Here is a 13,656-nt window from a genome sequence, read left to right as displayed (position 1 = left end):
CATGGAAAGAGCAGGTGTTCTTAATGTTTTGTACACTCAGTGTTGTGTGTGTATATATATGATTAAATGATTCATCTTGGCATGTTGCCATGGACAGTTAGGTTTGTTTTCTCCAAAATGATGCAATAAGCGCCAGTGGCACCATTGGGGGTGACCCAGTTTCTCTGTCACCTTGTGATGTGCGGCATGCTGCCTTTCCGACCCAGATCAGGTCACTGTTCTGGAGTCAGTGTTATTTTACAGTACATGGCAGTGGCCAATAGGATCTATTAATATGCCTGGCTCCTCCAAACCAAAATCCCAACCATGGGATCTTCGGAATGCCCCAGAGGAAACTAAGTTGAGCACTCTGGCATTTGAGAATTCACTTTCTGTATTGTAGCGCCAACGTTAAAAAAAAGAGAAATCTGTTGTAATTGAATAAATGGTATAGAAATTCTGATCATACACCTCAATATAATGACTCAATGAATGGACCACATGTGAAATCTATATTCACACAGGTGTTGTTGATGGTTTTAGCTGCAGGGACTGTAATAATAAGGGCCATAGGTAGCCGAGCGGTTAGATTGTTGGGCTAGTAACCCAAAGGTCACTGGTTTGAATACCTGAGCCGACAAGGTGAAAAATCGAGCAATATGCCCTTGTGCAAGGTACTTAACCCTTATTTGCTCCAGGGGCGCCGTACTACCCTGACCCTGTAAAACAACCACAGGAGGTTGGTGGCACCTTAATTGGGTAGGTAATGGCTGTAATGGAGTTAATGGAATGGTATCTAACTCATCAAACAAATGGTTTCCATGTGTTTGATCCCATTCCAGCCATTAATATGAGCTGTTCTCCCCAATATGAGCCGTCCTCCCCTCACCAGCCTCCGGTGAAAACAACACATTTCACTGCACCTATCCGGTGTATGTGACAAGAAAACATTATTATTATTTTTGTATATATGTGGTTGTTTTGCCTACTTTAGTTGAATGCAAATCACTCTGGATAAGGGAGTCTGCTAAATTACTAAAATGTACATTTCTGCAAGTTTATACCGGGCCATGTTGCAGAGTGCAGAGTGCAGAGTGACCCAGTATAAATAAAAAAAGGAATGAGGAAATGTAATAATCATGGTCCTCATTCCTGTCACTCAGCGGGGATATACTTACATGGGCGCCGCTTTCTGTTGCTCACTGTGGCATCATTCTCTTGGCTGTCAAAACCTCATTCTGACCAATGATATCCCCCCCTCCTCTTGAGTCCCACCCACTATCCTAAGTATATCTATGTATGGCTATGAATACTGTAGCAATGTAAATAGGACCTGATGACCTGACGAAGATTGTGAAATGAAAGGACACTGAGGGGGTTTTCTGTAGGGCTGCTGGTTGCTTTATGGATGGATTGCTGACCATGGTCTAGGTTGAAGATGACAAAGGTTAAAACAAGGGTATCTATTATCCCATAACTCTTTGCAACAATGGGACCTAGTTAGCTAAGGTGCTGGTAGTTAGCATTGGCGGACAGGCTTATTGTACTGGCTGGAATGGAATAATGGAACGGTATCAAACATATGGAAACCACATTTGACTTCATTCCATTTATGCCATTACAATGAGTCCATCCTCCTATAGCTCCCCCCACCAGCCTCCTCTGATGTACAGTCAGGAGATACAATCAAACATGTTTGGAATCGGAATGAACCTAACTGATGTCTCCATTATATCCTTAGTCATCGAGGCTCACAGGAGACCATCTTGAGAATCTTGGCAAATCCCCTGACAGGTCATTAAAATGACAGTGGTAAATTAATTTGACCTGTTAGCCACTAAAGTTACATGTTGTTGGAGCATAGGAGGGCAAGCCAGCTAGCTACCGTGTGAGTTAGTTATCCAAAGATGGCTGCACCGTAGGGAGCCCCATACCTGGAAAACATCCAGTCTTCTCACTCAGGTCTAAGAACATGAAAAATGTCCAGGGGCCAACACTTAGCAGTGGCTGTGATATACTGGCCATGCTTACTGCTTACTCAAACGATTAGCCTAGCATTAATAAATCACTCTAAGGACAAATTTATTAAGAGCCTGAAACAGGGTTTTTTCAAAATGCCGTCTTCTATAAAACATTTCATCTGATGGTGAGAATGATTATTATTGTCAGTTTGAAACGCAAAAGAAATGTGGGCTGGGAGTGTGGTTGATATGTTAGTTGTAAAGATTGTAATAAATGAGTTCGTAAATCAGTTAGAGACATCAGAACCCCTCCATTTTGATCTATTCCTGTAACTTTCTGAAAGTCCCAGCAGAGACACCTGGTTCAGAGGGAATGTGGTCATTACTTAGCCTTACATACTCTATCCATGTTATTGCTCTCATAAATACCAAGGAAGGCGTCCCTCTCCACTTCGGCAAGACGCCTCAGTTCATTTAAATAGGCAGCAGCGCTGAGCACTAATCAGTCTATATATCATTTGAGATGGAGTTTTATACAAACACTGAAAGGCTACCACTCAGTTTCACTTTAGGTTTATCTGAATCAGTGGTAGTGATGTGACCTTCTCTAACGGAAAGCAGAAAGTGTATGGTGTGCTTGACAACACACCACTGGATCCGTGTCTGGTGTAGTTGGATTCCATGCCAGGTCTGGACACGGTATCTGACAGGATTCACAAAAGGAGCCAGAAGAGGATCCCCTCCTCTGAGTTTGAGAAAGGAAAGCAGGCAGGGAGGCAGGGAGGCAGGGAGGGAGGGAGGGAGGCAGAGAGACATGCCAGAACAGTGGGCTGTGGGCCACCCAGACAGTGGCCTGCTGTCCCTTGTTCATCCTGGAGGGACAAAGCCAACATAGGGATAGAGGGATGGGGTGGGAGGGGCACAGCTGTCACTCAGATTCTTTTTCCGGAATCTGAAGTTCTGACAGGAGTTCTCTGAGACACCGAGCGAGAGAGAGAGAGAGAGAGAGAGAGAGAGAGAGAGAGAGAGAGAGAGAGAGAGAGAGAGAGAGAGAGAGAGAGAGAGGCGTTTTTTCTTCTTACTTGAAAAACAGATGTTTCCGGTTCTATTGACCCCACTGAAGGTGCAGAGCTTTAGGTTCACTGTGGGCAGAGTGGACACATTTTCATGACAATGGCTGACTGGAGTGTCACACCAGCCAGATCTGAAGCCCCCTATCTTACGGTCACGTCTATGGCTCTGACCATGTCCACCTGGGGGATGGAATGAGATATTAGTGTAATTCATTATACACAGACAGCTCAGATTGTAGTGATATCACCTTGTCATTTTTTTAAAGGGTATGTTTGTGTGCTTGTGTCATTGTAGCAGGTGCTGATTTGTTTTTGAGGCCTGCCTGCCAACCAACTCTCTTGGACGACACACAAAATATATGGATGATGATGACATTGCCTTTGTCATAGTTGTCATAGAGTTTTCAAAGGCTCAGATATCACACAGCCAGGGCTTCGAGGTCCCCTCCACTGGCTGTGCATCTATGTATAACATGATGTATGTATAACGTCACAGCGATGTCATGGTGTCACAACATACAGTGTCTCTATCAGGTCTGGGAAATTGGAGACATGGTTAGGGAAGACTTTTCCTCAGCTCTTTTTTCAATTGACTCCCATCCGCCCCCCGGTCGGAAATCCAACTCTGTTTTTAAACAGGCTTCAGGTCAGGTGGGAAATGCTAGATGTCCTTAAATCTCACCTGTCCTATTTTATCGACATGTTGATTTAGGTTATTCTGAGGATTTAAACTCAAATGAACTCCAAGACCTTGTTTCACCCTGATAATTGAGTGACAATTGAGAAATAACAGCAGCTGATCAATTAAATTAAATATTGTCATTAGCACTTATATTAATTCATTTCCCCAGTGCAGAACAGTCTGTTTCTAATTCTTACGGGTCAATTGACTCCTTTGTTTTCAATATTATTTTACTTACATAGTCTCATCATCTACAGTATTTCACCAGACAAACTACACCATGTTAGAAATTGGTATTTCTATGCAATCCACAAGACAAAATGGCATTATTACCCGATTATGACATGTCTTGAGGGTAACAGTGTCAGAGCTGAAACCAGAAGCTGTCAGATAGACTGCCAGTCTGGATGCCAGAACGAAAGAGTCTTTTTGTCTTCGACCATGTTCATACGATAATCCTATCTGACACACAATACAGGCTCACTAAGCTCAATATCAGCTCTGTGTAAACTGGGCAGCCTGCCTAGGAACACGTGCTGTTCTGAACAGAAACACTCCTTCAGATTCTGTGGGTTTGAGGAGATATGAGCAGAAAGGTATACAGGTTTTATAAATCAAGTTTCTTCCTAGATAAGTGAATATTGTACTTAATGTGATGGACTGAGGTGTGACTAATGTGTCTGTAGCATTTAGTTTATGTGCACTGTACGTTATAAGTACAGTGACGGACGAAAGTCAACAGTCACTGCACTTCCATTTTACATTTCAAAGATGCTCAAGAGGTGTTTGATATTTCCACTCAGGCTACATGGAAATACACTTAATCAAACACTCAAAATCTTCTTTTGAAGTTAGCTGGCTCATCTTGTCTATCAATTGGCCACATGCACACTCATCAAGCTTGGTGGAATTTGGGGCAGGCAGAGACAAACTTGATGAATGCTTCCTGTATTTTTAGCCGGAGCTGTCAGAAACATGAGCATGGTCAAGGATAGCCACCGTTAGGTGCTAGGGGCTCCTATGTCAAACTGGGACTCCATGGCTACTATACTGTAGCTTGGGGGATGGCTTTTGTTTGTGTGTGTGTGTGTGTGTGTGTGTGTGTGTGTGTGTGTGTGTGTGTGTGTGTGTGTGTGTGTGTGTGTGTGTGTGTGTCTGTGTGTGTGTGTGTGTGTGTGTGTGTGTGTGTGTGTGTGTGTGTGTGTGTGTGTGTGTGTGTGTGTGTGTGTGTGTGTGTGTGTGTGTGTGTGTGTGTGTGTGTGTGTGTGTGTGTGTGTGCGCGTGTGTTTTAGAGTAAACAACATAGTGAAACGATCCAATTTAACCAATGCCCCCAAAAATCCACTAGTTGGTATCAGTTCAGTTCAATCCACCGTCATTGACATCCAGGCTTGGCGGAGTGTGGTTTGATCCTGGCCCTGGCCCTGTTGTGTCTTGGTGCTGGCCCGGCGCGCCATGTTGACATGTGGGTTTGAGGAAGTGGCCCCATCTCCTCCCTCCAGTGTTTTCATTCTCCCCAGTCACATAGCAGCACGCCCACAGCTCCTTTCTCCCTCAGCCAGGCAAAACCAACCCCAATGCAGGCTCAGTGTATGAATGAACCAGATGCTCCGTGCTGTTGTCCTCCATAAAGCCTAGTGAGAGTTTATTTCTTTAGTTAGCCTCCTCTCACAGGTTCTCTGTCACCCCTCAGAGGATTGGTTCTGCTTCCTTTCCTTAGTGTTCTGTTATGTAGGGGTTAATATCCAAAGGGTCTTTTCTCCGCATTGACCTACCAAATCCTCGACTCTGGTGCTGCAACCAAGAGTGCGATAATAATGATATTAATAATACATAATAATAATAATACATTGAATTTGGAGCACCTTTCAAAAACCTCAAGGACACAACAGGGTTAATAATATCAAGGGTATTTACTTCTTGACACGGACCTAACCAAATCCACCACCATATGTTTGCAACCACTATGCTACTAGGCTAACACTAGCACTCCTCTGCTGGAGGGATATCAATGGTTAATATCACAATATCACAATGATATTCTTATGCCCACAACCACCATGGTGCTACACTAAAGGAAGTAAAGGGTTAATATGAAAGGGTCTTTTCTTGACATTGACCGACTTCCTCCATGGCTGATCAGAGTTAGACTCAGGGGTCAGGTTAATAACAGGCTAATAAGGCCTTTCTGCCACTGTGACCAGCGGTGCAAAACTGACCAACACCTCTCTAACCTCCGCGGCTCTCTGAACCCACTAAGCTCTGGCCAATCAGACACAAGGTCAAGGGTCCTCCTAGGGCCTGTCAGAGAGGGGATAAGCCAAGGCGTTTGGACGTTTGGCCGCAGTTATAAAAAAGAAGCTTGGGATTAAGATTTAAGCATTAAGAAAGTTACTGGCTAAGTAAGTAACTCTGTCTGTCTAGAGCGGCCAATGTCAAGCGGCGAGTGGAATACTTTCTTTTAAAAGATAAAGGAGTCATGAGATAGTATGGATTAAGGGCAGAGGAGGCAACGTATAGTCAATGGTGATCAGTGCCAGGTGACTACGAGCTTCAGACCTGGGTTCAAATACTGTTTGATATCTTATTTAATACCTTAAAAAAAAAGGGGGGGGGGGGGGGGTTGTACTTCTGGGACTATTACATTGGTCCCATTGCGTCAGGTAAGCTTAATAGAGACCAGGCAACATATTTGAAATTATGAAATGATTTAGAATAGTATTTGAACCCAGGTCTGGTTAATATGTGTGTTTTATGGCACCTGTTCTCTTCATTCGGCCTAATGAGGTAGATACACTTCAAGCTGAGAAAAATGACCTAGATATGAAGTCTTAATCGCTTTAAATCTGGGGTTTTACAGAGGGTCCTGTCCAGGTTCAAATCTCAAGTCAGAGGTTTCCGTGTGCATTGGTCACAGACTCAAACATTGTAAGAACTAATTAGTAAATCTTTCTGTTTCTCACCACAACAAATGTGAGCTACTTTAACAATACTAAGGTTTAACACCAAGGGGTAAAAGGTATATTTTAAGCCTATAGACATGAAGTAGACATTAAGTTACCCTTGTCTCTCAGAGGTGCTGCTGGTGCTTAAAGGGATACTGCTGGTGCTTAAAGGGATAGGGCTGGTGCTTAAAGGGATACTGCTGGTGCTTAAAGGGATACTGCTGGTGCTTAAAGGGATAGGGCTGGTGCTTAAAGGGATACTGCTGGTGCTTAAAGGGATACTGCTGGTACTTAAAGGGATACTGCTGGTGCTTAAAGGGATAGGGCTGGTGCTTAAAGGATATGGCTGGGGCTGCCATGCCAGTGAGTCACCAGGAGTAATGGAGCCTCTCTCTGCACCTCACCTTTAACCCCTCTGCTAATACTGTCTTGTTTGGGTCAGAGGTGACAGAGAGCGCGAGAGACAGACAGACAGACAGACAGACAGACAGACAGACAGACAGACAGACAGACAGACAGACAGACGAAGAGAGACGAAGAGAGACGAAGAGAGACGAAGAGAGACGAAGAGAGACGAAGAGAGACGAAGAGAGACAGGGATTCCCTTGAACAGACCGTCACTTACAGTAGCTATCTGAGTCACTGTCAGCAAGTGATCCATTTAAAAACGGGTCTCTCTCTCTCTGTCCTGTTTTGGCCCATTCCCTGAGACTGGTAAGGAGGTAAGACTCTAGCCAGGGGCAGGCAAAGGAGCCAGGGAACTGACACATGTATGTGGGTGAGGAGGTGAGAAACCCTAGCCAGGCACTGTCTGAGAGTGGGAGAGAGAGAGAACAATGGAGTGAGAGAGGAAATTAGAAACAAGGCATCATTCAAGAGCCCTGTGATGGAGGATTTGGGGGTAAGCCCTGACATTAAGTTATCAAGTTACCCGTCACAATTTAAAATACTTTACAAAAACTGATGTCAAAGTTTTGTCTTCCAGGTGGAAACAAGCTGAAGCCGCAGCCATTCCGGCTCAACTGGTCATGGATCAGCCTGGAGAAGGAGTACTATCTGGTGGATGAGGACGCCAAATTCCTGGAGGTGACGCTCAGACGCAGGGGATACCTGGGAGAGACATCCTTCGTCAGTGAGTATTGGAAGTCTTACACAGTATTTACCACAGATCTACAGCAGTCTTTACCTAAACAGATAAATGCAATGACTAAAATGGGACCTATAGCAATATTTACCTCTAAACATAGATATAGAATGACTAGAATGGGTCCTATAGGAGTATTTAACTATAAACATTGATATAGAATGACTAGAAGGGCCCCTATAGCCGTATTTGCCTATAAACATAGATATAAAATGACAAAAATTGACCCTGTAGCAGTATTTACCTATTGACCTAGAAATACAATGGGACATGTGAAGTGTTCCAAAATAAACGTTTTCACATGATTTCACATGTGAAATTTAACGTGAAATTGTGATTTTCCACATGTGAAACCATATGGTTTTTATGTAAGGGAACATAGATATAGAATGACTAGAATGGGGCCCCATTAGCAGTATTTACCTCTAAACATAGAAATAGAATGAATAGAATGGGAACAAAGCTCCTCAGTCATTTTACAGAATACTCATGGGTACACTCAATATGGCTGACATGGAGATTCTATGTCTATGGTACTGAAAGTCTTGAACAGGATTTACATCAGATCTATAGTATTCTGGTTTGATTTTTGATTTATTAGGATCCCCATTAGCCGACGCCAAGGGCATGCACTCTTTGAAAAAAAAGGTGCTATCTAGAACCATAAGGGGTTATTCGGCTGTCTCAACCCTTTTTTATTGCAGGTAGAAAACCCTTTTGGTGCCAGGTAGAACCCGGCACCAAAAAGGGTTCTTTTATAGGGACAGCTGAAGAACCCTTTTGGAACCCTTTTTCTAAGAGTGTACCATGGTAGATCCTGTTGGAACTGGCTTGCACTTGTTGGTTCATCACCCAAGTGATATATCTGAGTTAGTACATTTCTCCCATTGTTTTCTCTGCTTGTCATTCAGATAAAGGTAGTTTTAAATTGACACTATTTCAATCACCCACCACCATCAACTCTGACTAGGGGTACTTCGAAAAAATGTAAATGTCAGTGGAGAGACTATTCAGAAAGCAGGACCTATTAAACTGTCATTGTGTAAAAGACTGATTGGCCCTTTAAGGGTCTTCATGGAGTGTATTTATCTATTATTACCCTGCCATTAGAAGAAACCTAAGAATAAAACAGACCCCCTGGTTATCAATCTGCCCTGTGTGTGTTCCTGTTTGACTGATGACCCATTTCCTGTCTCGCTGGTGAAGTTTGATTGAGGGGTCAGATAGCCCTTCCTCATAGAGTTCACCAGGTAATGTCAACATGCTTGTCTGTTTGGCTACATCCAACACACAGGCTTTTATTGGGTACACTCCTATATTCACAGTTGTCTTTGACGACGCAGTAGTGGGCAAATATGAACAAAGACAGACAATGAGAGCTAACCAGGCAACTACAGTCTGTAAATCACAGTCAACCTGCAGTCAACTCACATCCTCTGAGGCCCTACAAACTACACAGTGCTACGTGCCATTATTATAAAGCTATTCAGTTCAATTAGGTTCAATTCAACTCAATTCAGTTCAGCTCAGCTTACCTCAGCTAAATTCCTATTCAATGTAATTAAATTAGGTTCTATTTAGTTCAGTTCGATATGGTTCTATTCAGGCATCACCACCAAGGATGGCACGGCGGAGAAGGACAAGGACTTCCGGGGAAAGGCCCAGAAGCAGGTCCAGTTCAACCCAGGCCAGACAGTGGCCACCTGGAGGGTGAAGATCTTCACGGACCAGGAGTTTGAGACCAGCGAGACCTTTGAGATCCAGCTGTCAGAGCCTGTCATGGCCGTGCTGGAGTACCCCGATACAGCCACTGTGGAGATAGTGGACCCTGGTGATGGTAAGAATGAACGGCCTTATCTGCAGATTGTCTGTTTGATTTGCCCTCCGACATGAAATCCTTTATGAATAGTAGATAGGCTTAAGTCAATTGGAAAGGCTACATTAATTTACATGGATTGATACATTAAAAAATATAATTGTATCCTTCATATAAGATTACGAATCAGATCATGTTTATAGTTCCATTGCTGGGCAATTTGATGGCAGCAGCAAATATGCATGCATCAAATAAGTACAGACTCACCTGGGCTTGTAAACTCTTCTTCTCTTGTTCTCTATGGCCTATCCTCTGTGTTTCTCCCACAGAGATCCTATTAAATTACTATTCTAATTCTGAATTCTATGGTTTCTCCCTCTTTCCTCTGCAGAGTCCACGGTGTTCATCCCCCAGGCAGAGTATAAGATAGAGGAGGACATTGGGGAGCTGCTGGTGCCTGTTCGCCGCTCTGGAGACCTTAGCCAGGAACTCATGGTCATCTGCTACACCCAGCAAGGTGAATACAGTCAATTATATCATTCAAATACATGGGTTTTTACAAAGATTAAATGCATGAATAAAATACACATAGATATACAGTGCATTCGGAAAGTATTCAGACCCTTCCCTTTTTCCACATTTTGTTACGTTACAACCTTATTCTAAAATGGATCAGAAATATTAATAATCTCATTAATCCAATACACAATACCCCATAATCACAAAGCAAAAACAGATTTTTAGAAGTGTATTTAAAAAAAAAAACAGAAATACCTTATTTATGTAAGTATTCAGACCCTTTGCTATGAGACTCGAAATTGAGCTCAAGTGCATCCTGTTTCCATTGATCATCCTTGAGATGTTCTACAACTTGATTGGAGTGCAGTTGTGGTAAATTCAATTGTTTGGACATGATTTGGAAAGGCACACACCTGTCTATATAAGTTCCCACAGTAGACAGTGCATGTCAAATCAAAAACCAAGCCATGAGGTCGAAGGAATTGTCAGTAGAGCTCCGAGACAGGATTGTGTTGAAGCACAGAGCTGGGGAAGGGTACCCAAGAACACAGTGGCCTCCATCATTCTTAAATGGAAGAAGTTTGCAACCACCAGGACTGAGCAATCAGGGGAGAAGGGCCTTGGTCAGGGAGGTGACCAAGAACCCGATGGTCAATCTGAAAGAGCTTCAGAGTTCCAGAAGGATAACCATCTCTGCAGCACTCCACCAATCAGGTCTTTATTGTAGAGTGGCCAGACGGAAGCCACTCCTCAGTAAAAGGCACATGACAGCCCGCTTGGAGTTTGGCAAAAGGCACCTAAAGGACTCTAAGACCATGAGAAACAAGATTCTCTGGTCTGATGAAATCAAGATTGAACTCTGGCCTGAATGCCAAGCGTCACGTCTGGAGGAAACCTGGCACCAACCCTACGGTGAAGCATGGTGGTTGCAGCGTCATGCTGTGGGGATGTTTTTCAGAGGCAGGGACTGGGAGATTAGTCAGGATCGAGAGAAAGATGAACGGAGCAAAGTACAGAGCACTCAGGACCTCAGACTGGGGCGAAGGTTCACCTTCCAACAAAACAATGACCCTAAGCACACAGCCAAGACAACGCAGGAGTGGCTTTGGGACAAGTCTCTGAATGTCCTTGAGTGGCTCAGCCAGAGCCCGGACTTGAACCCGATCGAACATCTCTAGAGAGACCTGAAAATAGCTGTGCAGCGATGCTCCCCATCCAACCTGACAGAGCTTGAGATGATCTGCAGAGAAGAATGGGAGAAACTCCCCAAATACAGGTGTGCCAAGCTTGTAGCATCATACCCAAGAAGACTCGAGGCTGCCAAAGGTGCTTCAACAAAGTACTGAGTAAAGGGTAAGAAAACCTATATAAATTGGTTATTTCAGTTTTTGCTTTGTCATTATGGGGTATTGTGTGTAGATTGATGAGGGGGAAAAATGATTTAATCCATTTTAGAATAAGGCTGTAACATAACAAAGTCAAGGGGTCTGAATATTTTCCGAATGCACTGTAGATATATTGTAACATAAAACTACTCTCCTTCACCCGCAACTGTCTGTCATTCTTCTATTGACCCTTAACCATTGAACTCCTTTTCCCAACAGCCAGTGCGACGGGCACCATCCCCAGCATGGTCCTCTCCTACAGCGACTACATCACGCGTCCCGAGGACCACACCAGCGTGCTGCGCTTCGACAAGGACCAGAGGGAGAAGCCCTGCCGCATCATCATCATTGATGACTCGCTCTACGAGGAGGAAGAGAGCTTCAACGTGACCCTCAGCATGCCCATGGGGGGCCAGGTGGGAGCCACCTTCCCCAGCGCGAAGGTCACCATCCTGGCCGACAGTGACGACGGTGAGTGGGGTTGTTGGGCGTATGGTGGGTGGTGGCATCTATAGTCACCTGTTGAATACAGAGGTCACTCAATTGTCATGAAACCCTACTTGAAACTTGAAACCCTAGTTCAAATAGTTCAACACACAGGTTCAAGTCAACTTGAATGCTACTCGTCAATGGCAACAGACTCAATGATTCCTGACCCTTTACTATATTGACTATAAAGGAAACTCTACCAGTATCAGAATTACTTCCTATTCGACCCCCCCAGTCTCTTGGGTTCAGTGAACACGGGTACACTCTTTAAAAAAAAGGGTTATTCGGCTATCCCCATAGGATAACCCTTCAATAAAAAAGTTTGGTTCCGGGTAGAACTCTTTTGGGTTCCATGTAGAACCCTTCCACAGCGGGTTCTACCGAGAAACAAAAAGGTTTATCCTATGGGGACAGCAGAATAACCCTTTATGAACGCTGTTTTAAAAGATAAACAAATTAAGTGTTTCAAAGGGGTTCCTTTCAGCTTTTCTCCATGATTTCTTGGGACTTCCTATGGGCCACTCCTAATGATATGACTTCCTGGGTCTTCCTATGGGCCACTCCTAATGATATGACTTCCTGGGTCTTCCTATGGGCCACTCCTAATGATATGACTTCCTGGGACTTCCTATGGGCCACTCCTAATGATATGACTTCCTGGGTCTTCCTATGGGCCACTCCTAATGATATGATTTCCTGGGTCTTCCTATGGGTCACTCCTAATGATATGATTTCCTGGGTCTTCCTATGGGTCACTCCTAATGATATGACTTCCTCTATGTTTGTTATGGGGGCTTAACTGTTGCCCGAGACACTTTGATGTGCCCAGTTCCAATTTACAAGTGTACAGGTGTGTGTGTGTGTGTGTGTCTTTGTCTCTGGGTTTTTGTGTGTCAGTCTCTGTCTATGCTGTGTGTTGTGTGTCAGTGTGCACCTGTGATGCCGTAGCAACCAAACCCTTTCATCCACATTGATTTATTATCATTTGATCTCCCAGCAGTTGTCTAATATCAAACACAGTCGCTGAAAACACAGAGTCATGCAAATAGATACAACACTATTCAACTGATAACAGGGTCATTACTTTCCACTGATGATAAACGCGTATCAATAGCATTACTTTGCTTCACTCTTTGTTCTCCTGTTAGTGAGGTAGAATAAAGGAACAATTGATGCAGCCATGCCAAAAGCACTAAGGTAAAGTGGAAAGACAGGAGACTGAAAGAGAGAGAGCTGGTGCCAAACAGTAGATGAAAGGAGAGAGGAGAGGCAGGGAGGATGTGGTTAGAAGTTGGTTTATCAACAACAAAAAACAACTGAGCCACATAGGAACTACAGTAGGGCTTGTGAGAGCATGTACTGTAGGACTGTACAAAGCCCAGTGAAACCTCTTTGGTGAGAGTGTTACCATCAACACCATAACTCAGAGGCCAGGTGCTGAGGATCCTCCAGCCACCATCAACACCATAACTCAGAGGCCAGGTGCTGAGGATCCTCCAGCCATCATCAACACCATAACTCAGAGGCCAGGTGCTGAGGATCCTCCAGCCATCATCAACACCATAACTCAGAGGCCAGGTGCTGAGGATCCTCCAGCCACCATCAACACCATAACTCAGAGGCCAGGTGCTGAGGATCCTCCAGCCACCATCAACACCATAAC

At 44.0% G+C, this 13,656-nt stretch overlaps 1 protein-coding gene and 1 long non-coding RNA gene across 2 annotated transcripts in view; one reads left to right on the top strand and one right to left on the bottom strand.

The window, feature by feature from the left end:
• The window catches only part of LOC106610210 (FRAS1-related extracellular matrix protein 2), a 71,100-nt gene that overhangs the window by 14,645 nt on the left and 42,799 nt on the right, over positions 1-13,656 (top strand). Inside the window, exons 3-6 of the mRNA XM_045716570.2 lie at positions 7,626-7,772; positions 9,391-9,621; positions 9,992-10,117; positions 11,724-11,975. Of these exons, the coding sequence (XP_045572526.1) occupies positions 7,626-7,772; positions 9,391-9,621; positions 9,992-10,117; positions 11,724-11,975 (756 nt within the window). The remainder of the gene's footprint in view (positions 1-7,625; positions 7,773-9,390; positions 9,622-9,991; positions 10,118-11,723; positions 11,976-13,656) is intronic.
• Positions 3,029-7,735, bottom strand: LOC123742422 (uncharacterized). The gene is made up of 3 exons (XR_006769559.2): positions 7,596-7,735; positions 7,266-7,451; positions 3,029-5,489 (listed from the first exon to the last, which is right to left on the bottom strand). It is a non-coding gene; the product is annotated as an uncharacterized LOC123742422 (long non-coding RNA).

Source organism: Salmo salar, chromosome 04 (assembly GCF_965601325.2).
Source record: "Salmo salar chromosome 04, fSalSal1, whole genome shotgun sequence".
NCBI classification, from domain to species: domain Eukaryota; kingdom Metazoa; phylum Chordata; class Actinopteri; order Salmoniformes; family Salmonidae; genus Salmo; species Salmo salar.
Note: the sequence above shows the minus strand (reverse complement) of the source record. Positions and strands in the feature narration are given on the sequence as shown.